Source organism: Vitis riparia, chromosome 19, assembly GCF_004353265.1.
Source record: "Vitis riparia cultivar Riparia Gloire de Montpellier isolate 1030 chromosome 19, EGFV_Vit.rip_1.0, whole genome shotgun sequence".
NCBI lineage: Eukaryota > Viridiplantae > Streptophyta > Magnoliopsida > Vitales > Vitaceae > Vitis > Vitis riparia.
In genome coordinates, this window is record NC_048449.1 from 7,868,231 (window position 1) to 7,895,918 (window position 27,688).

The following is a 27,688-nucleotide window of genomic DNA, read 5'->3' on the forward strand; positions in this document are numbered from 1 at the left end:
TGTGTGGTCTCTTGAATGTTATCATTGATATGTTAAGTTGCTTGAGTTAAAATAATTAATTATTTGCTAAAACAAAATAAAACTCTAATTTAAATAAATAAAAACAAAAGTTGGAATGTAAAGTATTATTTATCAAATGAAAAAGCAACCCAATGGTTATCATTGGCCTGCATTTGCTGGAAGACCAAATGGCCTTTCGGGTTGATACAAAAACCTGCCAGTTCGTATGGAAAACTTCAAAAGATTTCACATTCATAAATATAAATTGCGTATGCTGTAGGAGTTTAATAAAACTTAACACGAATTTTACCCAAATTATCCTATTTAATATTTCCATCGATTAATTTAATTATAACTTAATTTATATTTAACTCATTTTGATTATTAAATATGAGAACCTAATTACTAAATAAATTAAATAAGTTACGCAACGTGTTATATATTTAATAATTAAGTGACATCTAAGTTTATGTTTTCGACACGGTAATTATTTTTGTCAGGTTTGGATTGACCTATGTAATAGGATACCTAGGCTTTGATACAAACACAATCATCACCCACCAATGCAAATTGTACTTAAATTGATTTAAATCGATTTACCTAACACCCTCGTAGTGTTTGTTTTTGCATCCCCAACCCCCCATTTACAGAGCCAACATAAATCAATATCAAACAAGAACATGTTCAAAACTGTCAGTCAGCGGATGCCATTGAAGTACTCTATTTTCCATCGGGTCTGAGAATGACCAATGTACCTTTTTGAAATTGAATAAGGGTTAGATTTATCATTCTCATTGCAAGTAAAAATCAAGCACAATTTGAAATCAATTCGAAGCCCTATGCTTCAATTATAATTACATACAAATCCAACATGATAAGGTACTACTGATTGATCCATGAGACCTGCAATGAGATATTCAGCAGAGAGCAATCAACAATCCATAACATTGGTTTACCAAGAGGGTTGCATTGGCTCTTTCACAAAGCATTTCACTCCCCTTCACTAAGAATTGGGACTATGAGCGGATTCATCTGCGCAAGATAAACGATTGCCCACCTAACAATGCAAAAGCAGAATACGGTAACTACAATGGTAAGAATGCAGGAAAGCAAGAACATCAACACAACAACATTGTTCATCATTTCTGATTTAGTTTCAGAAAACTATCCAGTCCCAGAAATAGGGCACCTAGAAACCCCTCAGAGAGACAACAATGAAATGCTTTAAGGCTGAAACTGACAAATATAATTAAATATCCATTAGCAGGTGATTTAAACTTTATCTTTAACATCAACTTCCATAATCCAGAGTCCAATTATTACTGAGAAAGAAAAATAAACATCAATCAAACATGAACTTACATCATCCAACAACAAACAGTCGCTGTAATAACCAATGTTAGGTGCAATCTGCATCACAAAATACAAGTCAGCTGTTTTGGAAACAATAAGAAGATGAATGTTTTTACAGATGATGACTGAACTGTTTAAGGAAGAACTAGCATGACCAGAAATGCATGCAGGTTTTTCTGTATATTACAAAGAAAATCCACGGGTGAATGGCTGTAGAACTAGCATCATATAAATTATAGTTTTAGCTTATTTTATTTGTATAACTATGTTTCTTTCTCAAAGAAAAGGTCATAAATCTATAAGATTTCTACTTCTATAATTTATCAAAAAAAGAAAAAAAAAAAAAGGTTTCTACTTCAATAAGTTCACAGATGTCACATCATTAAAATTATCACAACCATTGGAGACTTAAAGATCAACTGCTAGCTAGCCAATCTGCTCAAATCTAAGGCTATTGGACTTGCCTTCATCCTTTCTGTCTTTTCACCTACAAAGCTATATCCCTCATACTTAAGCAGTCTGGATTTATGTTGTACATGAACAAGCCATCCCAATCCCATTATCTATCCTGAAAAAAATGACATTCTTGTCTTTTACAAGAGGCAAATCAAGTAGCCCCGGTTTCCAGGACCAAGGAAAACAATTGATACATGATTCCTCTCCAAGGATAGTGTATCAGGTAAGCCTGAAAACCAAACAATATGTTCATGAGCAGGGGACCTGCCAGTTGAGCCGCCTGTAGAGTCAAAATCAAACCATCCTAATCTACTGCAATTTCTCACTTCTCATTAGTGTATACATTTCTTAATCCACAATTTTCTTTACAATCATTCATCTTGGCAACTTCGGTTCAACAATGTTTCATTCATTTCTGGACTCCCTAACATTCTTATGAGAATCAAAGAGCATATTTTACATTATTCAATGAGAACAAGGAAATTCAAGTATCACAGGCAGCTATATATATGGCGAGAAAGCATACAAATTTGCAGAAGGCCCTTTGTTGCAGCAGATTCTGGCACAAAAAGATGCGATGATTCCAGTAACAATGAAAATTAGGGTTGTTACAAAGAACCCCATCTCGATCCGATCCCACCAACCGGGGATCACGGAATCCTAGTTTGAACTCGATTTCAGGTCCAAAAAACCCTAAATTCAAATGCAAATGCAAAATTACACGGAAAATCCTTAAAATTCTACTCTCGTCACAAACTGATTGAATCTTAAAACAACAGAAATCGCAATAATAAAATTTCACATTATTTTCTTTCCCTAGATTTTACGGAGGGTGAGAGAGAAGTGGAACCTCAAACTCCGGCGATCTGCCAAGCTCTCTCCGGCGTCGTTTTGGGGTCTCTCCGTATCTTACTATATTCATCCCATCTGTAGTACGACATGGGCTGAATGGAATCTCAAATAGGCCCAATACTAATTGGATTGGTCTTGAATTTATCTGATAGGGAAACAAACCGTCCCAATCCACCAAAAATTTTTGGGCCAAAGGTTAACCCCGCCTATGCGCCAGTCCTAGTTCGGTCCAACTCGTTTAGATATGCAGTCTCTAGTTTAATTTTGGTGGGCTTGGGAACAGAGTTGGGCTTAGGTTTGGGGTGGCTTTACCATATGCCATGTTTTTTTTTTTTCACGTTAGCAAGACCTTATTTGGATTGATTTTTAGGGTGTTTGGTAAAACTTAATACTTAATAACTTAAGTTGATTTTAAGTTAAAATTGACTTCAAACTTATTACTTAATTCTTACTTTTAAGTATTAAGGTTATTTGATAAAATTAACTTAAAACTTATTCTAAATTATTAAATTGACATATTTATCCTCGTAAATTATAACTAAAACAAAGGAGGTCGAGTAACAATAAAGGTTGAAGAGTAGCAAAAGAGAGAGTGGAGATAACTATGATAAATGGGGTAAAAAGATAAAATGAAAATGTGGATTTAATAATAAATTAATTATTTTTACTCATTACTTAAAATTGTTTTTTTTTATTTACTTTAAGTCATATCATTAAGTTATTTTACCAAACACACTTAATTTATTTAATAACTTAAATTAAGTTATTAAGTCACTTTAAATTATTTAGTTGGTTTACCAAACACTCACTTAGGTGATGTTTGTTTTTTGGCTTAATAGAAAAAGTCAAAATATTTGGCTTTTTCTATTCAGCTAAAAGTAACATATTGACATCATCCAACATAACTAAATTAAACCTATTGATAACAAGTTCATTTTAGCTATATTAGATGATGTCAACAAGTTACTTTTAGCTTAATAGAAAAAGTCAAATATTTTGGTTTTTTCTATTCAGCCAAAAAACAAACACCACCTTAGTTTAATAAGAGGTTAACTAATTTTGTTCAAAATATTAACTTTACAAAGAATTTAACATGAAAATTAAAAAAAATATAATTTTTTGTTTAGATGAATATGTTATCCAAATGATTGAAAATGTATGGATAATAAGTGTGTATAATAAATATACAAATAAGTGAAGTAAGTAGAAAATTGGAACTCACAAATAAGATTGATTGAGACTAGAGTTTGACTTTATGTCCTTAAAGACAAATTTGTTCTATTTAGGTGCTTACGATTTTTTGACAATCGTCTTATAGGATATAACAATCATTTTCTTGTGATAGTAGCACTTCAAATCACAAGAAACAATGAATCACTTCATAATTTGTATTATTTTGTATACCAAATATTTGATAGAAAAGAAAAATGTCGAAACTTGAAACCAAAGAAGACTTGAAAGACAAAAAAATGTGAAAGAGTGAAGAGAAGATGAATGAAAATGTCATGGGTCCTTGTTTATGGATTTGATGATGACTTTTAGAGGAGACATGTCTTTAAAATACTAGACACATCTTTAGAAGGTTTATGTCATAAGACACCAAATACATTATTCGAAAGAGATTGTGTCTTTTAAATACAATACATCCTTTTAAAACCAGTTGTGTCTATAAGAAACAACAATCTTCTCAAGAAAAAAATAAATTGAATTTCCATTCATCTATATAAATTCCAACAAAAAAATTACATTTTTCAAAATAGACAAGAAAACAACATATAATTTCCTCCACAAATCTTAACCTCGATCAAAAAATTGTTTTCAAGAGTAGTGTTATTATTATTATTATTTTTAAAGTAATGTTGACAATTTGATTTTCAAATAAGGCACCCACCATATATGATTATCTTTGAATTCTGAGTTTGTATATTCTAGAAGGATATTTTGTTGTTTTTTGGGATCACCAAATACGAGAAAAATCAAAATAAAAAGGGAAAGAATAAGGTCATTTGTTTAGATTTCAAAGAAAACAAAAATTGGGTCCTAAAATATGTTTAGACAATTTTTTTCCATTTTCATTTTCTAGAAATCTAAATTTAGAAAATCCAACAAATGAAAACATCAATTTGATTTTATTAAGAAAAGTGTATATATATATACACACATATTTGGTTTATTTTTTGGATTAAAAATTATTTATAAGTTGATATATTTTTATATTATAAACTAATTCATTTTAATTGACTTGCTTTGAGATAACATTTTTAAATAATAATGCAACTTTTTTTTTAAATGTATAAGATTACAAGATTTGTAAATACATCTTACAGTTGAGTACAAAATTATTAAGCCTAGTCATTTTCTCAAGTATAAAAAATATGGGAATTTGGTTGAAGTGCACATAAACTCAAGTTCTTGAAACCTTCTCAATGAGCCCTTCAAGATTTAAGTAGTTGAAGCATGGTAATTAAGAAATGACTTATTTGATTAATTAAAATTGATATTGAAAATGCAAATTTGAAAAAATGATGTTCATCTTTTCAAAATATGGAATGTGAACTCTTTTGGAGAAAATTACAATTTAACAAATTTTTAATCATCAATCTTTTTTTTTTTTTTTTTTGATAAAAAGTTTAAGAAGAAAAATATCAAAACAAGATTGTATGTGTAATTTTTTTAGTACGTAAAAGTTATTTTTTTCAAATATGAGGATTATTTCGTCTGTTTTGGTGAAATACTTTTCAAGAAATTTTTTAGGGAACTTTTAATACTAAAAATAAAATAAAAAATCTTTATGAAAGGGCTTTGTGTCAATTGTTTTTTTTTTATTTAAAAAATATTATTAAAAAAAATATCTTGATAAATAATATTTTATAAATATTATAAAAATACGATACTTCTAAAACTATCTTTACAAAAAAGGATTTATTGATAATAGATATTGTAAGCTAATTTTGGGTTAAAATTCTCATCGTGTTCTCTTAACTCAATTAATTCAAATCCTCCCTCGAGCTTTTGTTATTTCCAAAGTGTTTCTAAAATGGGTTGATTTAGTTTAGGTTTTATTAATTTATACTCTCATATTTTTTATCTTTGGAATACAACCCGAATTTCTTCTTATGTAGATTAAAAAAAAAAGGTTGAGACCAAACTTTTATGAGCTTTAAATATGTTTTAGAAGAAGAAAGTGAGTACCTAAAGTTTGAAAGCACTAGGTAAGTAGTTTGGGAGACGATTGATAGCTTGGACTAGATAAATCCTAATATTTAGTTAATTTTCTTCATGATGAATAGTTTTGATCGCGTGTAGCTCATGGTTTTTTTTATCTATTTGGAAGTTTTCCACGTTAAATCTTGGTGTTATAGTCTTTTTTCTTTTATCTCATACTTTCATTTGTTTTTCTCACCTTTTGTGAAATTTTCATTAATTTAATATGTTGGTTGATTTAGGAAATGAGTTGAAATTGATTCATTTAATCTTTGAAATACTATGAAATATTTTTTAACATGTATTTTATGTTAATGGAAGTGAGAGAATGCATTTTGAATATTTGAAATGCCTTGTATATCTTGGGCAGAGAGTGTTTACTCATTTTCATGATGAAAGTTTAAAAATCTAGATTAGGGAACACTTGGACAAGGTGAATAAGTGTTAGAATTTTTTTTAGCCCTAAGTTAATTATTTTTAATTTTCTAACTTTCTTCTTTGCTGTTGGAAATAGAAAAAAGAACATCAATGCAAAAGATAATTTTTTTTTTACCATGGAATAATCACCTACATAATCTTCTAAAAACTATGTAGATGTAAAAATTACAGGATCAAGATGCCTCTAATAATAAATCCACTATTTGAAAAAACACAGCACAATTTTACCTAAACAATGCTATCTTTGAGTCTTAGTCCCTTGTTCTTATATTGAACTTTACGTTTGCGAACATCATGAGTGCTCTTAGTGGATTTTACTTTAACGCTTGAAAGGATGCATTTATCATTCTTAATCCAACGAATGCAAAAATAAATGTTTCAAGAATTTCAGGACACAAAGGCTGATTGGGTTTTTCAATTTTGAATAAAGAAATAAAAACCCTTTTTAGCATGATATTTATAGGATACAAATATTGAGTTGATTGAAACTAGAAATTTTAAAATAAAATCAATTAAACCATGGAAATAAATATAATTATGGAATTGGGCGCCCTTAGGAGTGCTCCAAACAACACTTGAGCGCTCTCCACAATGCTTAAACACCCCTTTTTAAAAAACAATTTTAAAACAAATTTTCACTCAAATTAAAAACTTTCCATCCACATCATGCCTAAATAAATCCAATTAACATTTTATGGATCTTTTTAGACTTAATTTATCATTTTGGTTGATCACACAATGATCTTGAGTTTTCAACAAAAAGTAAGACATAATTTAAAGAAGTTCTAAGTGAGAATGAATGGAATAAAATTACTAATATAAAAATACATAATCTATTGTACAAATTACATTGATTATCTTATTGGGAGAACATTCATACATCTATTATTGCTTGTTGGTAGGACCGAAAAAATATCAAATCAACCTAAATATCATAGAAGTAGTTAATATTTATAAAATACTATCTTCAATTAATGGACATCTATTCAGCATCTCTAAGCGCTATCCTTGATTAAGATTCATATATAGGTATCATCATTTTCAATTTTTTTTATATATATTTTTTCGTATTTTATTTCAAAAATGTAAAATCATCTTTTTAAAATGAGATTTTAGTATAAACAAAACTTATGAATTTGTTTAAAAACATACGTAATTGTGAAAAAAGAAACTTGTATGGATGAGAGCAAGTTTATATTATCAAATAAAATACATAACATTGATTCCATCATTTCCATGGATTGAAGCTACAAAATACAAAAGGCATTTAGTGCGTTCACATGTGAATGTCAAGAACAAAGAGGAAAGCAAACAAAAGAGTAGTCATGAACGGTGGGCTCTCTGTAAAGTAACTCCCAGACCTAACACATTATACGTAAGACATGACGTCCATTCTTAATATATAATCCATTCTCTTTACCATCTCAAGCTGTGCAGGTTAATTTCATACTGCTTTACATCTTTCTTATTGACTTATTGTACACATTCTACCAACTAGTTAATGCGGTAGTCACTTATTGTACACAAGGAAGTGGGACGGGAGAGTGATGACGCAGGAGGGGACGTAACCATTCTACTGAGAAATTGGAATCAACCGGAGCAGTCGAGTGTCAGCTTTAAATTCGAAGCTTGTCCTATACATGTCCTGTGGGACACCCCAATCTTCCTCTCTGTGATTCAGTGACGTGAGGAGGGACGTATGCAGAAACCGTTAAAAACCTAAATATTATTACATCATTGTAATTAAGTAGGAACGTGGGATATTCATGTTGGGTAAAGTCGGTTCAATTTAGAATGAAGATTTTAGAGGAATGGTGTCGTTAGAGATACCATATAGACTATAGAGAACCTCAAAACCACGATCCTGAAATTCTTCTCTCTTCTCCTGGTCATAGCTTCCACCCCCTCATCATGGGTCTGCACTCCACATTTAGGATTTTATGCCAAAATTTTGAGTTAATATGCAATCTTATCCAAAGTTATGTCCTGCCGACATTTTGGAGTATGTGGGGAACTGACAGATGTTAATCTATAGGCCTGAAATCGTAAATCTTTAGCTTTACGTTAACAAGAAGTAACTTGATGAACATAACCCAAATCCCTGATATATATGTTCCTTGAGACAGTGACGGATCTCCGAATACGTGGGTCCCTTTTTCTTATCAAGAAAAACATAGCACGTGGTTCCCCTTCTGTGACTTCTTTGATCAAAAGTTCTCAATCTAAATTCTTTGCAGTGCCACTGAGAAACAAGTATATCTCCACTAATTGTTTCCTCTGATTTAATTTGTCCATTACAGATAAAAAGTTAGCCTATTTGCCACGTCCCGGGGATTTCTATCTTTATCATTAATCATATGAGACAAAATATTGACTGGCGTGGCAAAGTTAGCTCCATGAACTTCCCAACTACGCAGCCTCTCGCACTCACTTACACTCGCACTAAAGTCTATAAATACCGAGTGCGTATTGCCCTTCCAATCCATCCAGCAGAGAAACAATATCTTTGAGAGTTACTTCGTGTGAGAAAAATGGCTTACTCCAAGACTTTCCTTCTCGTTGGCCTTCTCTTTGCTGTTGTTCTCATCCTGTCCTCTGAGGTTTCAGCTCGGGATCTAGCTGAAACATCCCAAACTCGTAAGTTAAATTTCTTTTAGTAGATGTAAATTAATGGCATGTTATGTGTTCATATAGAGATGCTTGATTAACTTATTTAAAGTAATAAATTTCGTTTTCTTAAATTATGGCAGAAGTGAGCGTGGAGGATGCGAAGTACGGTGGGTATGGACACGGGTACGGCCACGGAAAAGGACATGGGTACCAAAAAGGACATGGGCATGGGAAACCTGGTCATGGGGGACCTGGCCATCCACCTGGTCATGGTGGTGCTGGTGAGGCTGTGGAAGAGGGGACTCAGAATTAGTGTAATCAATCCTTAATTATGTGGGCTACGCATGATTAGGGTGTGTTTTATGTAAGTTTATGAAAACGTGTATGTCAATAAGGCATGTGGGCTTAGGGGTACTCTCTGAGACCAGCATGGCTGTGTTGTAGCTTCTATGCTTAATATAATGCTTTTTCATGTGCTAAAATGGAGTATGATGAATGCAGTCGGGTGATCTACCCTTTTTTTTTTCTTGGGATATATTATTTACTTCGGAGTAATTTTGTTGAGATATGATTTTGTGTAAATATACTTACGATCATTGGTTTCAAATTATATTAGGTTATACCCTCACAATATTTAATCCCTTTCAACATACCCACCTAAAATCTTTACCTAAAATTTATCTAAAAACCTAAAATTTATCTAAAAAGTAAATCATGATGGGCGAAATTTAAAACCAGCAACAACTTAGGCTATGTTTGGTTTTCGGAAAATTTGAGAGAAATTATAAATAAAAGAAAATAGAGAGGAAAAGTAAAAGGAAATAAAACGTGAAGGAAAATAAAAAATAGAGTTAAAGATGATAAATTATTTTTATTTGTTATTTTACATTTATTTTAATTCATCAATATAAAGATTAAATAATTTGAAAATATATAAGGTTTTAACTAATTTTAATTATATTTAATTTTCTTTGTAATATTTTATAGAATAATAATGAGAAAATCATTTTTTACCCTTTTTTTTCTTCTTTATACTTTTCGGCACCAAACATAACTTTAGTGTATTTACACTCAACCTTAAAAGTATAAATGAGATTAATTTTTATTTGGAATTACTAGTATTTGGATTTGAAAAGAAAGAATTTTTTTTTTTTGAATTGAGAAAAAAATGAAGGTAAAAAGTATAATAACCAATTATATAGGTATAAAAAGAATTTGCATGGTAAAGCCTTTTATTGAGAGTTCTTAGTTTTCTTTGAGATATTTTAAGTTGAAGATTATTGCAATCAATCCTATTTTGTGGGTTATTTATATAAATTCATTGAAATTGTAGCTCGGGAGAAAATGAAATACAAATAGGATATGCATTCTCAGTCCTCTATTTAAGAAACCAGATGTAGTATAAAAAAAAAAATACTTATGCAATTTAATATAACAATAATACTTCCTATCCAACACTTACTCCAAGAGTTACTTATATTCCCATTTTTATAAGTATACCAAATATAATTATTGTTGGTGCACAATGAACGATTACTCGATTTGGGTAGTTTTCTCCACTTGATTGGATGATCTTGTAAAAAAGTAGTCGTTGGATGGTTGTTTTGGGCATCCTTCTTCAATGATTAAGTTAGCCAGAGAATTTTTAAGGCAAATATTTTGTATGGGTTTAGAGTGTATATCTTTATTTATTTTTAACTTTCGATGTCCTTTTATAATGGAGGCGTCTTGTAACGGTGTTTATATCTTATGATTATTATTTATTGTAATTTTAGTGCATGTTAGAGCATAAAGATTTGGTCATTGAAAATGATCGACTATTTATATTATGAAATAATTACCTTTGAAATGATATATAATGATTGTATTTATATTTTTACTGTTGAAAAAATAATTATTAACTCTAATTTGGTTCTATGTTGGTCCGATGGTACAAGTTGTATCTAAATCATTAAATCATTAAATATGTATGGTGAGATTTTGATTATTGAATGTGAATAAAAATGGAGGTGATAAAAATTTAAAGACATAAATAAATGGAATTAATGTATATAAAAAAAAAAAAAGATTTGAAAATGGTTAAGTGCTGGCATGCGAGGGTGTCCTTTGTTATCTAAGATAAATTTGAAGAGAATTGAGAGGTCGGTGGACATGAGGACAGATATGAGAATGACGTTAGATGGGACGTAATCATTCAAGAGATATCATGTGAGTAGTGAGTAGAAATTAGAAGTCATAGAAATTAGAATGTAGGGAACTTTGCCCATGCATATGGAGTTGAATTTTAAGCTCAAATCCAACACCTGTCACCCATGTGGCACTCTCAATTGACATAATAGTGTTGTGTTTTGGACTTGGTGACGTGTGGAGTGACGTACGTATACATGAACTGTATAAGACATAGTTGGCTGTTTCCAGTTTCCAACTGTGTCATTAAGGGAAGGTTCATGATTTTTTTGGAACTTTAAAATGATATGAGAAACACAGCACAGCATTTTTCTTAGAAGGAAATCCATATAAAAGAATTTATATTTCTAAGTACCAGATTATTCACACCGAGATTTGGACATTCACTTTCATCTGAAGTGGGTAATTAGGCAATGTTTTTCTTTTTCTTTTTGAATTGTTGCTATCTTTGAGTTAATCCTATGGAGCCTCATTCTACAGTACGAAGAGAAGATCAAGTAAAAGTGGTCCTCCATCAGTAAGTCATTAACAATTACCCAATGGCAAGGTGAGAAATTTGATAGGATAAATTTTTTTTCTGAAATTTTAATTCTTTTTAATTAGGGTGTACAAGCCAAAATTTGTCGAGACTTTTATTTTTATATTAATTTTGAGTTAAATTTTATCATCAGATTTTAAATCCCGATTACATATACCCCACTCATCCTTTAGTTTTTAGTTTTTATTATTATTTTATATATTATATTATATTATTTTATTATTATTATTATATTTTATTTATTTATTTTATTTTCTTTTTCCTCTCTCTTCCTTTTTCTCCTCCACCTACTTACCCCACCCGTTCTTTCTCTCTCCTCCCGTACCCCTAATGCCACTGTCATGCCCCTAGCTAGCTTTTTTTCTTTATTTTATTATTCTTCTTCCCTCCCATTTTTTTTTCTTCCGTGGGTTCTTCTTCAGTTTTTTTTTTTGCTCTGCCCCCAAAAGACCATAGTCATCGGCTACCCCCTTCTCTCATCTCTTCCCATTTTGCCCTTCTGCTTTCTCCCTCTTTCTTTTTTAGATTTTTCCCCCATTTCCGAAGACAACCGGCTTCCCCCACTTTTTTTTCCTCTCTATTCTTCCCGCTTCTTTCTCTTTCCATGACATTTCTATTTCCCTCCCCCCATTTTTTTTTGGGATTCCCAAGTGGCCGACACCCATATTTTCTCCATTTTTTTCCTTCCTCTCTGCAACTCCCTGTAGTGCCATCAAACTTTTCTATTCCAGACGCCTTTCCTGTTTCCTCTGCCATTGCTCCCACTCAAACCTAACCCTAGGCTCTGATACCAGTTGTAGTGCCAGCGAAAGCTTTGATGCCCACAATGTTAGTTCAAGAACACAAAGATAAAACAATCACGCATACGATACACGAGGTTTTAACGTGGTTCGACCAATCATGCCTACGTCCACGGATGAGAGATAATGATTCCACTATACAATAGATAATATTATAGAGGACAGAACCATATACAACTATTGGGTTCCCGAAACATCCCATGTTTCCCCACTCCTTGTATCCATACCTTACTACGAGTCATCTCGCTCCACCGGGTACCTCCCGTTCTTCCTCACATTTCTATCCACCTTGTATAGTCTCTACAGGCTCATCTCCATCTCATGACTTTTTCCCCTCATGACCTAGAATATTTATAAAGATATTTCCAACAACCTTCCTTATTCTATAAGGAAGTCTAATATTACAATAATATATCAACCTAGAAATATTATATATAATATTCTTTACAAAAAGGAATTTATACTAATTAGGAATTTGAGACACTTCCTAACACTCCCCACTCCCCACACTCCACGACTCCCATTCCCTGTCAGACACGCCCCATCTCCTCTCTTTCATCTTTATTTCTCTTCCTAACTCCCACACACATTGCCACTCGCCACACGACCCACACACCAGTTGGGCCATTTATTTTCCTCCATTTTTTTGCTTCATCTCAGCTTGCTCTTCCTCCCACACAACTCCACCCAATCTTTCTTCATTTTATTATTATTAGTTTTTTTCTCTCTCTTCATTTTCTTCTCCACATCACTTCCCATTTTTAGCAATCTCCATCACCATTGCCGGCGGTGTGATGCAGATGCATTTTCCAATGGGCCACTCCCGGCCGCCAATCATCTCCCACTTTCCTCCCATTTTCTTTCTTTCCCCCACCGCCAACATTAGTTAAAAATTTAATTTTAATTTTGTTTTGTTTTTATTATTATTATTATTATTACCATTATATTTATTATTGTTTGATTAATGCAGTAGCGGTTTGGGTGTTTTGAGTTTGTTTAATTTATTTAATTATTTACTTATTAAATTGTGTTTGATTTTGATTGTAAATTAGGAATAACATAAATTAGGTTGATTTTGGTTGTGGATATAAGTTTGCATATTAAATTGGGGTTGAATTATGAAATATTAAATTGAGGCCTAATGAGATTTATTTTAATTTATCCTAGTTTGAGTTTGGTTAAGAGTTAATATTTTGGTTGTTAATTTGGAAATTTAAAATTAGGATCTATGATATATTAAATATTTTTGTTGGGTTATTTATCAATTTGAGTCCATTTTTAATTGGTGAGATTTATTGGATTAACTTGAAATTTAAATTTGGGCTTGAATATATATTGTGAAGTTTATTTATTTCTAAATATTTATATTTGTACTATTTTTGTTTTTGCATGAGCCCACTCTGCAATCTTGTTGGTTGAGTACGAATTGATGGCACGTGGAGCTTGTTGTAAGTTTAGTTGGGTACATATTTTATTTCTCACTTTTATTTGATTTTATTTTTATTAGTTCTTGTAAATATTCGTTCTAATATATTTATTAAGTGTGTACAGAATTGAACATTGAACAAATTGAAAATTTTGTTTAAATAGAAGGAATAATTTAGTAAATGTGTTTTGATAAAACAATAATTTTAAAATATTATTTTTAATAAAAGAAAGTTTTTTTATTACTTATAAAAATTTAGAAAAATGCATTTAGAAAAATCTAAAAGAATTGTTTTTAATAATATTGTCCAAAAATTTGTTTGTTTAAAAAAATTGTCCAAAAATTGTTTTGTAAATAAAGTTGTCCCAAAAATTAATTTTTAATAAAATTGTCTAAAAATATTTTTTTAAATGAATCATTTTTCCTTAATTAAAATGGGATTAAAAGTGTTTTTCAGAAATAGAGGATTTAAATATTTGTTTTTAGGTTTAATTAAAATTTCTTTTGCAAATAAAGTTATGTCATTTTAAATAATTTGTAAAAATCATTTTTTTAAATGAAAAAGAATCAAAATAATTTTGTAAATAAAATTGTAAAAATTCATTATTTTCTAAAAAAAGCAAGTAAAACAATTTTTGTTGCCAAATTAAAATTTTGTAATAATTTTTTTTGATACAATAAGTACTAATAACTTTTTTGAAAATTAAATACAAATGAAATTGAATCAAATCATTAATTGAAAATAAATTGAAATTTCTTTTTTGTAAATAAATAAATTGAAATCATTTTTTATAAAATCTTTTGAAATTTCTTGAAAACCATTTTTTTAATACCATTTTTTTAGCTCAATAAATCATTTTTGCACAATTCTCTTGTTATTCATTTCATATATTCTTATAATTAGATTTCATCATTATTTTTGTGTATATTGATTTTTATCATGACTTGTACATTGATTATTTTTCTTGGTATCCATAATTAATTAATTAATTGCCACAATTCTCTTGATTAGTTTAGTAGAGGCCGTATGTATACGGGCTTAGAGGAGTGTTACGGCTTACCACTGTACCTTCCCAATAAGTAATCTGACATCCGAACTCGACTTTGGTTTTCTACATACCTGTTTTTCCTTCAGAGTCACACTTAGGGGTTTTTTTTTTTTAATTTTGTTTTTCCATTTAAAAAAAATTAAAATAAGTGGCGAATTCAACTCTTTTTCTAAAAATCAATTTTTCACTAAACAAATAAAAAAGCTAGTCATCCCATCGAGTGGGAATGCACGTGAAAATACGGGGTCCATATAGGGGTATTTTAATTCTATAGTATAACTTATTTTTAAAATTACTTTTCAAAAATTAAAAAATTAAAGATATTTTTAGATAAGTTATTTTTAAAATTAATTTTTATTTTGATTTTGTAAAACATACAAATTGTAGATTCAATTTATATAATATAAATTAAGGGTCTTTTTGACAATGACTCTAGGAAGCCCTTTTTTTTTTAATCCTAAAATGTGTTTTTGAAAAAAAAAAGTAGGTGTATGATAAATTTTAGGAAACACTTTTAAAAATTTGAAGAGTGTGTTTCACAGTGATTTTATGAAATATTTTTTTTTTATCTTTTTTAATACTTGAAAAATAAAAATTTTATAGTGTTAAAAAAGTTAAAAGTGTCTCTTGGAATCATTACCAAATGGGTCGAAAAATTACTTATAATGTTTTTTTAGATAAACACTTGATAGATGATTATCCTAAAAACATTTTTAAAGAAAATGCTTTCACTAAAAACATTTCTTAATAGAAACATTGTTAAACACACTATAAATATAATTCACATTTTATTAAAAAAATACAAATAATTTATAATTACAAATAAATTCAAAATAATTTTTTTAATAAAATATGAATATTAATAATATAATAAAATCATAATTACATATTTTTATAAATGTTATAAATATATAGGTATTAACATTAATTGATTTATTTTGTTAAAAATAAATAATAATAATAATTCAAAATTAATAATTTCCAATACTATTTATATGATTTTATAAATATTATAAAAATATGGATATTAACATCTTATAAAAGCATAATTAATTTATTTTGTTAAAAATAAAGAATAATTATTCAAAATTCATAATTGCTAATAGTATTCTATTTTAAATAAATATAAAAACAAACAAAATTTAAAATTTTAAGTTATAAACGAGCTAAAATTTTCATTATATGTATGCATTTATTACTTAATTATGAAGATGATATTGTGAATTATTTTATTTGGTCTATAATTAATTAATTTTTTAAATTTCAAATTATTCTTAAAAGTGATAAGATTTATTAAAGAATTTAACACACACACACACACACACACACACATATATATATATATATATATATATAAATTTATTAATAAATTCAATACGAAGTCTCACTTAGTTTGAAATTCATTGTTAGGAAAGAAAAAAAATCAGAAGAACAGTTCTCTTTTTTACTTTGCTTTTAAAAATTGTTTTTAAAGAACAACAACCAAATAGTGATATAAATTTTTAAAAACAATTTTGTTTTTAAATCACACGACCAAATAGGTTTTTATTATCGAGACCCTAGATCTTTCTGTTCTCGTACCTTGGATCATATAGGTGCATGTAAACTACTCTAGGCCTTTAGATCCTATGTAATGGATGCAAAAAATAAAATTTTAACATTCTAAGATTTAGAGAAAAGTCATCAGAAAACTTTACCTTTAATTTAAACATTTTCAAATCAATTTCGCTCAATGAAGTTGAAGCCTGAATAGTTCGAAGGTCTTGTACACCCAAGATTTTCCTCTCGATGACTCGAATTACGATCTTGACACTCCAAAGTGTAGGCTTTGGGAGGGAGGGATCCTAGGCTATTTATCTTTAGAGGTAGAAGACGACTATTTTCCAAAGTGATGAAAACCCTAGCCCCTAAGGGGTATTTATAGGGTTTCTTTATTAGGCTTAAGTGACTTGAGCCTACCAAAGCTTAAGTAATTTAATTTAGTCTAAAACGGGTCCTAATTGATTAATTAACTATATATGTCTATTTAATTAGTCAATTCACATATTTTAGAGAACTTGTTTGCTATCCCCTATGCAACCTTGCATAATTATCAAAATGCTTTTATGCATAAAAGTGAATTGAGAGTCAATCCAAACCTCATAAACCGTACCACCATGATATATGAGCTTAGAGTGGGGATTGTTGGGACCAATAAGAATATTGATTTCCTCAAAATCTAAAGATGAAGTTGATTCATTATTCTATTAAAGAGAATCAACTGCACTTTAGTACTCTATGTAAATAATAACGAGACAAAACTCAGGTTCGTGACTTACTATCCACTGTATGTAGACTGCTCATGAACTGATATTTGTAATATAATAAGGTAGTATTATTATCTATCAAGATTACTTATATAATCATTGAGTTATAGATCTCACTTATTATGTAATCAATTGAATAACTCTAACTCTAAGAAGTATATGTAATGCCCTAAACCCAAGAGTAAAATTGTAATTTTAAAAATAAATAAATAAATAAATAATTTAATAAGGGTAAAAATGTATTTTCTTATTTAAAATCCCTACGTATAAATTAGATTTTTTTATAACCCTTTTACATGAAGATAAAAAATATCAAAGAACTTAGATTTAGGGTTGAATATCAATTTTCCATGTAAGATTTTATTCCTTAAATTAATATTTTATATTTGTTAGTTAGTTTTAAACACTTTAAATATTGTTTTGGAAGATCTCAATCTAGATTATAGTTTGTTAAATTAATTTTTAGATCAAAAGATTGAAAATTTATGAATGTGGATTAATTTATGATGATAATATGAAAATTTAGAAAATTTCAATTGTGTAGAAAAAAAATGAATAAAAAATCAATGGAAGAAAAGAAATTTTAAATTTAAAAAATAAATAAATAAATTGTTTGTGGAGGCTTTAGATTGGAAAAAAGAAAAGAAAAGAAAAAGAAAATGTGTAGATATATGTACCATGTGAAAAAAATAATAAAATAAATAAATAAATATAATGAGAGGCGTGTAGGTGGCTTTGTAGAATGTCGTGGGATTAAAAAAATAAAATAAAAAAAAATTAGAGGACACGTGTGTTGCCAAGGTGTTGAGTTAGGCATCGGAAAATATTGTATATATAAATATATTATAATAATAAATAATGAGAAGAAACATGAGACTTTCTTTTATTTTTAGGGCTTTTTGCGTGTAATGAAGATAAGAGGGTAATGGATTGGTTATGCATTGAATTTGAAAATGAATAAAAATAATAATATTTAGTTTTAAGCTAACAAAGGAAATATTAATAATAATAATGGTTTAATGCAATAAATAGAAAAACAATATATTTTTGAGAAATTTAGTTTAAAAATAATAACAATAAATTAATGGAATTTGGAGAACAAATTTTGGAAAGAACCTAGTTAAATTATTATTGATTAAGAAGTTAAAAATAATAGGTGACATAATATAGAAAATTTCAATCCCATCCTACTTATTTAAAATAATTCTCATCCTTATGCTAGTAAAAAAAGAAAAAGAAAAATAGAGTGGGGTGGGTATATGAATTTACCATGTTCGTTTCACCTCATCTTGATTAAAGTCTTTTTTTTTTTTAAATAAATTTAAAAAATTTTAATTAAATAAATATATTTTATAAGTAATTAAAATATTATAATTTTTATAACTTATTTTATTGCAAATTAATTATTTTTATTATTTTATATGTATTAAAAATGGGGAAATAAAAAATTTAAATTAAATTATTTTTTAAAATTAATTTTACATATAATTAGGGTGAGATGAGATGGGACAAGGTAAAATCTGAACTTATCCCGCATTTAAAAAAAAAAATGGAAATCTTAAACTTGCCGTGCGTTTAAAAAAAAAGAGACCCAAAGTTGTTCATAACTTATTTATTTTAATTCCAAACCAATAAGGTGGGACGAGGGCCTGTAGCCATAGAAGACTTGTAGGGCTTGTACCCGAAAAATCTCACTCCGTTGTTATCGTACTCCTATCCAAGCTGATAGTCAACTTGTATACCTTGGCTTTTTTTTTTTTTTTTAATATTCAAATAAATCACAATTTAATTTTAATGGTCTTTATAAATTAAAAGTTCAATTAAATGAATTTTTTCATGTTACCTCTTAAGTGCTAATAATATTCAATTTCAAATAATTATCAAAGTCTATACAACCATTTCTAAATCAAATGTTCTCATAGTTTATTTTCAACCCATCAAAGTATAATTAAATTACATATATCCAAATTCCCCAAATTAATACACATCTAATGTACACCCAACAGGGTTAACAAGTAATAATCGAAGACTAAAAATACATGAAAATATTAATAAGATATTTTATTTTAACCCGAATATGTAGCATATATATATCTTGGTAATTAATAAAAAAATACAAATGGACGTGAATACACCCAATGAACCATTTTTCTTGGGCTTTCACCTAATAATATGTGTATGTATTCAAATATACTCTCAATTCAGACTTTTCTCGGGTCTATTGTTGTGCTTTTCATACTTGTGATCTTGCTCTTTTCTTAATTTATCCTCTCATGTGACATTTCTTTTTTACCTCTCATTTTTTTTTCTTTCCATTTTACACAATCTTTTCTCATTATATTCACACCACTATGATACAAATGCAATATATAATATGAAACTATTATTTTTAAAACATATTTTTATTTTTTAAATAGACTCCAATAATTTAAAAATTCAATACACATTTTTTTTTAAAATTCTCATGAATCAATGATCATTTCATTTTCCTCTAGCACTATTTTATCAACATCAATAAAAATATAATTTAAATAACACTCATATACCAAATCACCCGTGGATATTATTACAAGTATAAACATATTTATTTCATGGCATAATATTTATAACTTTTTTTCTTAAAAATATATTAAATAAATTTTTTTGGGATAAATCACCCTACCAAAAACTACGAATCGTTACTTTTGAAATTGAGCTTTGTAGCCATATTCCCCAAATAAAATAGAATATTATCCTCAAATTTCATATGAGACCAATCAGATTTGATCCATCAAATAAACTTTTGAAGGTCGACGTACATTTGGACTGTACTTGACTTTTTTTCTTTCTCACCTCTCAATTTATGATATGACATCTCCTTAATTTGCTTAGTTTCTCTTTTCCGTTTTTTCACCAAATAAGGTGGGTGGTAATGATATTGATATAGTTGGGTCACTTATCTCCTCAATTCCTAGGAAAGACTAAAAAATTATTTTTTTTTGGAATAATAAAACACTCGAAAAATCAAATATAAAAAATGGAAAGAGTAAGGTGGTTTGTTTCAACGAATTTCTGTTTTTATTTTCAAAGAAAACAAAAGGTAGGTTTTAAAAAATGTTTAGACAATGTTTTACCAGTGTGGACCTCAAAATTTGTCACAATTTTATTTTTATATTAATTTTAAGTCCAATTTTAAATCACAATTACATGTGTTATTTTAGACCCACTCACCCTTTCATTATTTTGTAAATTATCATTATTATTATTTTTATTATTTTATTATTATTATTTTAAATCTTATTTTTACTTATTAATTTTATTTGTTATTATTATTATTATTATATCTATTTTATTTTTATTTTTATTTTCTCTCTCCTCTCTCCTCTCTCTTTCCTACTCCCCAACCACCCCACCCTCTTCTTCTCTCTCTTCCCACTCTTCCCACATGGCCCGCCCCCCCCCCCCCCCCCCCCCCCCCACCCCACTTTCCTTACTTCCCATTTTTATTTTTCTCCCCATTTTGCCCCCCATTTGGTTTTCCCCCCAATTCCCAATCTTTTCCCCCCACTTTTTCTCCCACTGAGGGCTCCCACTCTTCCGATTCTTCCCACGGCCGGCCCCTGGATGGAGCTCCTCCCTTCCCCCTCATTTCTTTTTTTTGGCCCTCCATTTTCAGGTTTTCCCCCACTATTCCCGAGGTCGAGCCCCCCATTCCGCCCCCATTTTTTTTCCTCCATTATCTCCATCTTCTTCCTCCTTTCCTCACTCCCACGGCCGTCTCTCTCTCTATTCTTCTTTTTCCACCTTTTCCTTCTCTCTCCCACACGACAGTAGCTCCCCCTGCTTCATTTTTTTTTCATTTTTATTTCTTCATTTTTTTTATTGCTTCCCTTCTCAAAAGATCCACAGAGCCGGCTCTCCCATTCTCTATTTTCCTTTTTTTCTCTTTTTATTTTTCCATCTTCTCATTTCTCTCATCCACTCACTCCCCCATCACACACGTTTTTATTATTATTATTATTATTATCATTATTATCATTATTATTATTATTGTCATTTTCATTGTTATTGTTATTGTTATGGTTATTATTATTGTTGTTATTTAATTTTATTTTAATGGTAATTGTTGTTTGTGAAATTTGGATTGTTGAATTAACATAAAATTTTGGGTTAATTTGTTGTTGGTAGATCAATACGTAATTCGATTTAATTTATTGTTAGTGAATTAATTTGAAATTTGTTAATTTGGGTTTGTGGGTATATTGTATTTGGTAATTAATTTGAGGATATTTGGATTATATCAATTGCATATTGTTTATTTGGACTCGGGCCTATTGTTAAATTGTTATTTGTTTGAGCTTATTGTATTGGGCTTGGCATATTATTTCTCTTGACTATGTATTTTTTTTATATGGACTTAGCCAATTTGAATTGTTTAATTTGGGCATGGGACAATTGTGGAGTATATTGAACTAGACTTAAATTAGGGAGTATTAAATTTAGGTCTAGTAGAATTTATTTTAATTTATCTAATCTTAGGTTTGGTTGATTGTGTTTGTATTTTTTTTGTTATTAATTTGGATGTTCTAGGTTAAGACCTATAGTAATTTGGGCTCATTTTAATTGATGAAATTTATGGGATTAATTTGAAATTGGAATTTGGGTTTGAATATTTGTTTGAGATTTTATACATCTCTGGATATTTACATCTGTGTCATTCTTGTTTTTTGCATGGATCCACTCTGCAATCTTGTTGGCTGAGTACGAATTGATGACACGTGGAACTTGTGGTAAGTTTATTTTGACACATATTTTATTTCTCACTTTTATTTGGTTTTATTTTTATTAGTTCTTGTAAATATTTATTTGTATATATTTATTGACTGTGTACAGAATTAAACATCGAACAAACTATAAATTTTGTTTAAGTGAGAAGAAGAATTCAGTAAATGTGTTTTGATAAAACAATAATTTTAAAATATTATTTTTAATATAAGAAAGTTTTTTTATTGTTATTTATAAAAATTTAGAAAAATCCAAAAGAATTGTTTTTAATAGAATTTGAAAAATTGTTTTTAATAACATTGTCCAAAAATTTATTTGCTTAATAAAAATTGTTCAAAAATTGTTTTGTAATTAAAGTTGTCCCAAAAATTAATTTTTAATAAAATTGTCCAAAAATATTCTTTTAAATAAATTCCTTGTCCTTAATTAAAATGAGATTAAAAGTATTTTGAGAAATAGAGATTTAATTTTTTTTGTATTTTTGTTTATTTATTTATTTAAATGAAAATGAATCAAGATACTTTTGTAAATAAAATTGTAAACATTCATTATCTTCTAGTAAAAGTAAGTAAAAATAATTTTTGCACCCAAATTGAAATTTTGTAATAAATTCTTTTGATACAATCTGTGTAAATAGTTTTTTTTTGAAAATTGAACACAACTGAAATTGAAAAAAATAAATTAATCCTTTTTTTAAGTGAATAAATGGAAATCACTAATTCAAAATCATTTTTAATAGAATCATTTGAAACTTCTTCAAAACCTTTTTTAAATATCTTTTATTTATTTAATTCAATAAATTATTTTGCATAATCCTCTTATTATTTATTTTGAGTATTCTTGTAATTAAATTTCATCATCGTTTTTGTGCATATTGATTTTCACCATGATTTGTATATTGATTATTTTTCTTGGTATCCATAATTAATTAATTAATTGCCACAATTTCCTCAATTCGTTTAGTAGAGGTCGTACATATGCGGGCTTAGAGGGGTGCTACGGCTCACCACCGTACCTTCCCAATGAGTAACCTGACCCCCGGATCTAGACTCGGTTTTTCACAGACCCGTTTTTTTTCTTCAGGAGTCACACTTAGGGTTTTTTTTTTCTTATTTTGTTTTTCCTTTTAAAAATAAAACAAAAATAAGTGGCGACTCCAAGTCATTTTTAATCAACAAATCAATCTTTCAAATTAAAATCGAGCTCGCCATTGAGTGGGAAACGCATGAGCCGAAATGCGGGGTCCACAACCGGTTTTTGTTTTCTAGAAATCTAAATTCAGAAAATGGAAAAAAAAAAATGAAAACATCAATTTGTTATTTTCAAAATTTTATTAAGAAAGGTGAAAACAATTTTCAAAAATATTCAAAACAAAGAAAATAAAAATAAAAAAGACCTTATGGGATTGATCATAATATAAAAAAATAAAAATAAATATTGTATATATAAAAATATTAATATAAATAAAACATGAAATAATAAGTAATGTATAAATATTTGGTTTATTTTTTGGATTAGAGATTACATATAAGTTGATATATTTTTTGAATATAAACTAATTCATTTTAATTGATTAGTCAGAAGATTATTAGAATATTTATTATTATTTTTTTTAAAAATATAGTAAAGAAAATAAAAAAGAATAATGAACAAATACAATGAAAGCGTGACTTTATAGTATATATGTTATAACACATAAGATAAAAAATAATCATAATTATATAAAATTTTAATTATATTTAATTTCACAATTTTTAATAAAAACTTAAAATCAAAATTTTTTTTTGCAAATTTTATTTTTTAAAAACAGATTTCATTTTTCTTAAACAAAATGTATTTTTTAAGAAAATAAAAAATAGAAAGTGAAAATTGTTTTGAAAAATTAAAAATTAGAAAAGCGTTTTTCAAATTAAATGCAAATCAATTAATTTCTTTTCTTTTCTTTCTTGTGAATGTAGATACATTATTGAGTCATTAAATCTTGTGTTAAAGTGTAGTTTTTTTTTTTTTTCATTTATTTTATTTTCTTGTTTATTATTGACTTGCTCCCGGATAACATTAATGTATAAAACTACGAGAGTTGCAAATACATCTTATGATTGAGTACAAATATTAGGTCTTGTCATTTTCTCAAGTAGGAAAAGATATGGGTGTTTGGATGAATTGAATTAATAGTGCTAGGACATTTGCTTTGTTTTTTTGGTTGATAATTTTGTTTCTTTTCATTATGAAATATGATTTTTTTTTAAATAGTGACATTTGTAGACGATGATTTACTCTTTATTGAAGATTTGAGGCTGTCGTTTAATTAATCAGATGGTTATATGTAAATTTGAAAAGATTTAAGTAAAGACAAATTTTTTTATAAGTTAGAGTTAGATGGAAAGTTTTGAAATTAAGTTAGAATATTTTAATTAATTTTTAAAAAGTTGAGATTTAATTTTTTTTCAAATTTTGTGTTCGACCCTCTAGGCTTTTGAGCTTATACATACCTTATCTAAATGTGCTTTAGGGTTGGATGTTATCATTAGGAAAACGTCATATAACTTGTCCTACCATTTTTGAAAGCTTTAAAAGGTTTTTTTTTTTTTTTAAATAATTATGGCTTGTTGAAGGGACCTACATCCTCTCAGAGATTGAGATGAATTCAGTAGAGTACTCGAGGTATTGTGTCCCGAGGATGTAGGTGGTGGAAAGTAAGTGCAAGGTAAAACCAATTTTTTTTATATATTTTTTTTGTTAAAAACTCTTAAGACGGTGATGACGTTATACATCTGCATATTCAATAGATTCAGCGTCATGAGCTCAAGCTGCTAGATGCTATGAATAGGTCAGGACTATGGATGACATGTCTTTGACATGTGGAAATGAAGAGTGAGGATGAGCATCCAATTATTTTTATCTTTAATTCCCATGTTTGAATAATTTAAATTATGATGGGAATGAATAAAAAAGTGATTCAAATGGAAATAAAATCTCACTTATAAGTAGGATTTCAATTCTCTCCAACTAGAGGTATTTTGATTTCTTAATGTAAGTTATTTTTAAAAATACTTTTTAAAAATTTAAAAACTAAACATTTTTTTGAATATGTTGTTTTTGAAAAGAAATTTTTAGTTTTATTTTGTAATTTTTTTTTAAAAAAAATTAAGATAATATAATGTAAACTAAATTTAATTCATGTCTTATTAAAAAATAAAAATAAAAATAAATTAAAAAATAAATAGTTTTTAATAAATATGAATATTAATAAAATAATAAAATCAGAAATTATATATATATTTTTATAAATATTATAAATATATAGATATTAACATTAATTGATTTATTTTGTTAAAAATAAAGAATAGTTATTCAAAATTAATAATTTCTAATACTATTCTATTTTAAATTAATATAAAAAAATAAAATTTATTTTTTTAAGGTATAAATGAGCCAAATTTTTTATTATATGCATATATTTATAACCCAATTGTGAAGATGACATTCTAAATTATTTTATTTATCTATAATTAATTAATCAATTTTTTAAAATTCAAATTATTCTTAAAATTACAAAATTTATTAAAGAATTTATAGTATTAATTATGTATATTATTTTTTATAGTCATTTTATATATATTTTTGAGTTTTAAATAATTTTTGAAATTATAAAACTTATTAATAAATTCAATACAAAGTCGATTTGAAATTCATTTTTTCTAGTGAAAAATCGAATGAATAATTCTCTATTTTATTTTATTTTTAAAAATTGTTTTTAAAAAATAACAATCAAATAGTGATATAAATTTTTAAAAGCAATTTTTTTTTTTAAAATCATGCACCCAAATAAGTTTTTATTATTTAGAAAAAAAAAACAAATTCCTAAGAATTTTTTCAAATGAAAATAAAAAATTACTTCAAACAATGTAGAACGTGAGATTTTTTTATAAATAAAAATAAAAATAAAGAATTATTTTAAGTTAGATATACAAATATTATTAATAATTCTTTTTTTATTTTCATTTTCATTCCTATTTTCATTTTAAGTTAGATATACAAATTAACAAATTATCATTCCAATCTTATATTCTTATATGCATGCAAACATAAAAATTAAAATTACCAAATTCATTCCTATCAATAAGGAATAGTAGTAAAACAAAATATTCATTTCCATTCTCATTCTTCACTATGCGTACCAAACATGTCCTTATCTTACATAGAATCTGGCCAACATTATAGGGCATGTGGGGATCGGGCAGATGTTAATTTGTTGGCCTGAAATCGGAAATCATCATCTTTATGTCACGAAGAAGTAACTTAATGAACCTAGCTCAAATCCATGCTATGTTCACAAGACAGTGATGGTGCTAAAGACGGTAACTTAATACGTGGGTCCCTTTGCCTATCAAGAAAAACATAACACATGCGTGCTTCCTGCGACTTCTTTCATGAAAAGTTTTCAGTCTATTATCCTTCGCAGTGCCACTGAGAAACAAGTATCTCCACAAATTGGTTCCTCTGATTTAATTTCTCCATTACAGATAATGGCTGTTCAAGTTAGCCTATTTGCCACGTCCCTGGGATTTCTATCTTAATCATATGAAACAATATATTGAATGGGAAAGCGAAGCTACGTGAACATCCCAACTACGTATGCAGCCTCTTGCACTCACACTCACTCACACGAAAGTCTATAAATACCGAGTTCGTATTGCCCTTGCAATCCATCCAGCAGAGAAACATCTTTGAGAGTTTCCTTGATCAGTAGAGTCTTTCACCTCCTTTGCTTTTGTGTAGGAAAGATGGCTTACTCCAAGACTTTCCTTCTCGTTGGCCTTCTCTTTGCTGTTGTTCTCATCCTGTCCTCTGAGGTTTCAGGTCGGGAGCTAGCTGAAACAGCCGAAACTCGTAAGTTAAATTTCTTTCAACTACTTTTTCAGTAGAAATAATGGCAAGTTATATTATATGTTCATATACATAGAGATAATTTTGTTTTCTTAAATTATGGCAGAAGTGGTCAGCGTGGAAGAGGAGAAGCACGATGGGTATGGACACGGACACGGACACGGGCACGGGCACGGGCACGGAAAAGGACATGGGCACGGAAAAGGACATGGGCATGGGAAACCTGGTCATGGTGGCGCCGGTGAGGATGTGGAAGACGAGACTGAGGGGGCTCAGAATTAGAGTAATCAATCCTTAATTATGTGGGCCACGCATGATTAGGGTGCGTTTTATGTAAGATTATGAAAGCGTATATGTCAATAAGGCATGTGGGCTAAGGGGTACTCCCTTAGACCAGCATTGCTGCAGTTGTTAAATATGTAGGTCGGGGCTTGTATCTTTTATTTCTCTATGTTTTTTATGTGCTAAATAAAGTATGATGAATGTTGTCTGGGGGTCCTACCCTTTTTACGTTGCATTATTTACTTGGAATTGCCCGGAATTTGGATTTGAAAGGGAATTTTTTTTTTTTTACTATGGTAGCATGCCCTTCAATTCTCATTGATGGCTTTTACATTTGCACCAATATAATATTAGTAATTTCAACTTTGAACATCAGTACTGTTTATTTATTTTATTTTTTCATTTTTTAAGGAATTTTTTTTTTTTAATTTAAATCTCCTTGATTCCACTCCAATAAATGGTGCAACTTCATGACCAATATGAACCCACCCCTTTTCACCCTGTTCTTCCAAATATAATGCTTGAAAGTGAGT

At 28.5% G+C, this 27,688-nt stretch overlaps 3 protein-coding genes across 4 annotated transcripts; 2 read left to right on the forward strand and 1 right to left on the reverse strand.

Moving 5' to 3' along the window:
• Positions 1-747: 747 nt before the first annotated feature.
• On the reverse strand, positions 748-2,742 carry LOC117908604 (V-type proton ATPase subunit e1). Its single transcript, XM_034822257.1, has 4 exons — positions 2,660-2,742; positions 2,336-2,502; positions 1,363-1,410; positions 748-1,057 (listed from the first exon to the last, which is right to left on the reverse strand). The coding sequence occupies exons 2-4, from the start codon at positions 2,431-2,433 to the stop codon at positions 991-993; spliced, it is 213 nt and encodes a 70-aa protein (XP_034678148.1). The 5' UTR covers positions 2,434-2,502; positions 2,660-2,742; the 3' UTR covers positions 748-990.
• Positions 2,743-8,777: 6,035 nt separating this feature from the next.
• Positions 8,778-9,438, forward strand: LOC117909648 (glycine-rich protein DC7.1-like). The gene is made up of 2 exons (XM_034823740.1): positions 8,778-8,940; positions 9,054-9,438. The coding sequence occupies exons 1-2, from the start codon at positions 8,835-8,837 to the stop codon at positions 9,224-9,226; spliced, it is 279 nt and encodes a 92-aa protein (XP_034679631.1). The 5' UTR covers positions 8,778-8,834; the 3' UTR covers positions 9,227-9,438.
• Positions 9,439-26,679: 17,241 nt separating this feature from the next.
• On the forward strand, positions 26,680-27,443 carry LOC117908713 (metal tolerance protein 1-like). 2 transcript variants are annotated; one of them, XM_034822397.1, is made up of 2 exons: positions 26,680-26,876; positions 26,983-27,443. In XM_034822397.1, exons 1-2 carry the CDS (start codon positions 26,771-26,773, stop codon positions 27,153-27,155), a joined length of 279 nt encoding a protein of 92 aa, XP_034678288.1. In that variant the 5' UTR covers positions 26,680-26,770; the 3' UTR covers positions 27,156-27,443. The 2 variants fall into 2 exon arrangements, with proteins under 2 accessions (XP_034678288.1, XP_034678287.1); XM_034822396.1 differs by having other exon boundaries at positions 26,682-26,876; positions 26,980-27,427.
• Positions 27,444-27,688: the final 245 nt, after the last annotated feature.

Coding starts and splice junctions, on each gene's coding strand:
- LOC117908604 (XM_034822257.1), bottom strand. CDS start 2,433: ATGGGGTTCTTTGTAACAACCCTAATTTTCATTGTTACTGGAATCATC. Junction 1,411..2,335: donor AAAGGGCCTTCTGCAAATTT/GTATGCTTTCTC, acceptor TTTGTGATGCAG/ATTGCACCTAACATTGGTTA. Junction 1,058..1,362: donor ACTGTTTGTTGTTGGATGAT/GTAAGTTCATGT, acceptor TTGCATTGTTAG/GTGGGCAATCGTTTATCTTG.
- LOC117909648 (XM_034823740.1), top strand. CDS start 8,835: ATGGCTTACTCCAAGACTTTCCTTCTCGTTGGCCTTCTCTTTGCTGTT. Junction 8,941..9,053: donor AGCTGAAACATCCCAAACTC/GTAAGTTAAATT, acceptor AAATTATGGCAG/AAGTGAGCGTGGAGGATGCG.
- LOC117908713 (XM_034822396.1), top strand. CDS start 26,771: ATGGCTTACTCCAAGACTTTCCTTCTCGTTGGCCTTCTCTTTGCTGTT. Junction 26,877..26,979: donor AGCTGAAACAGCCGAAACTC/GTAAGTTAAATT, acceptor AAATTATGGCAG/AAGTGGTCAGCGTGGAAGAG.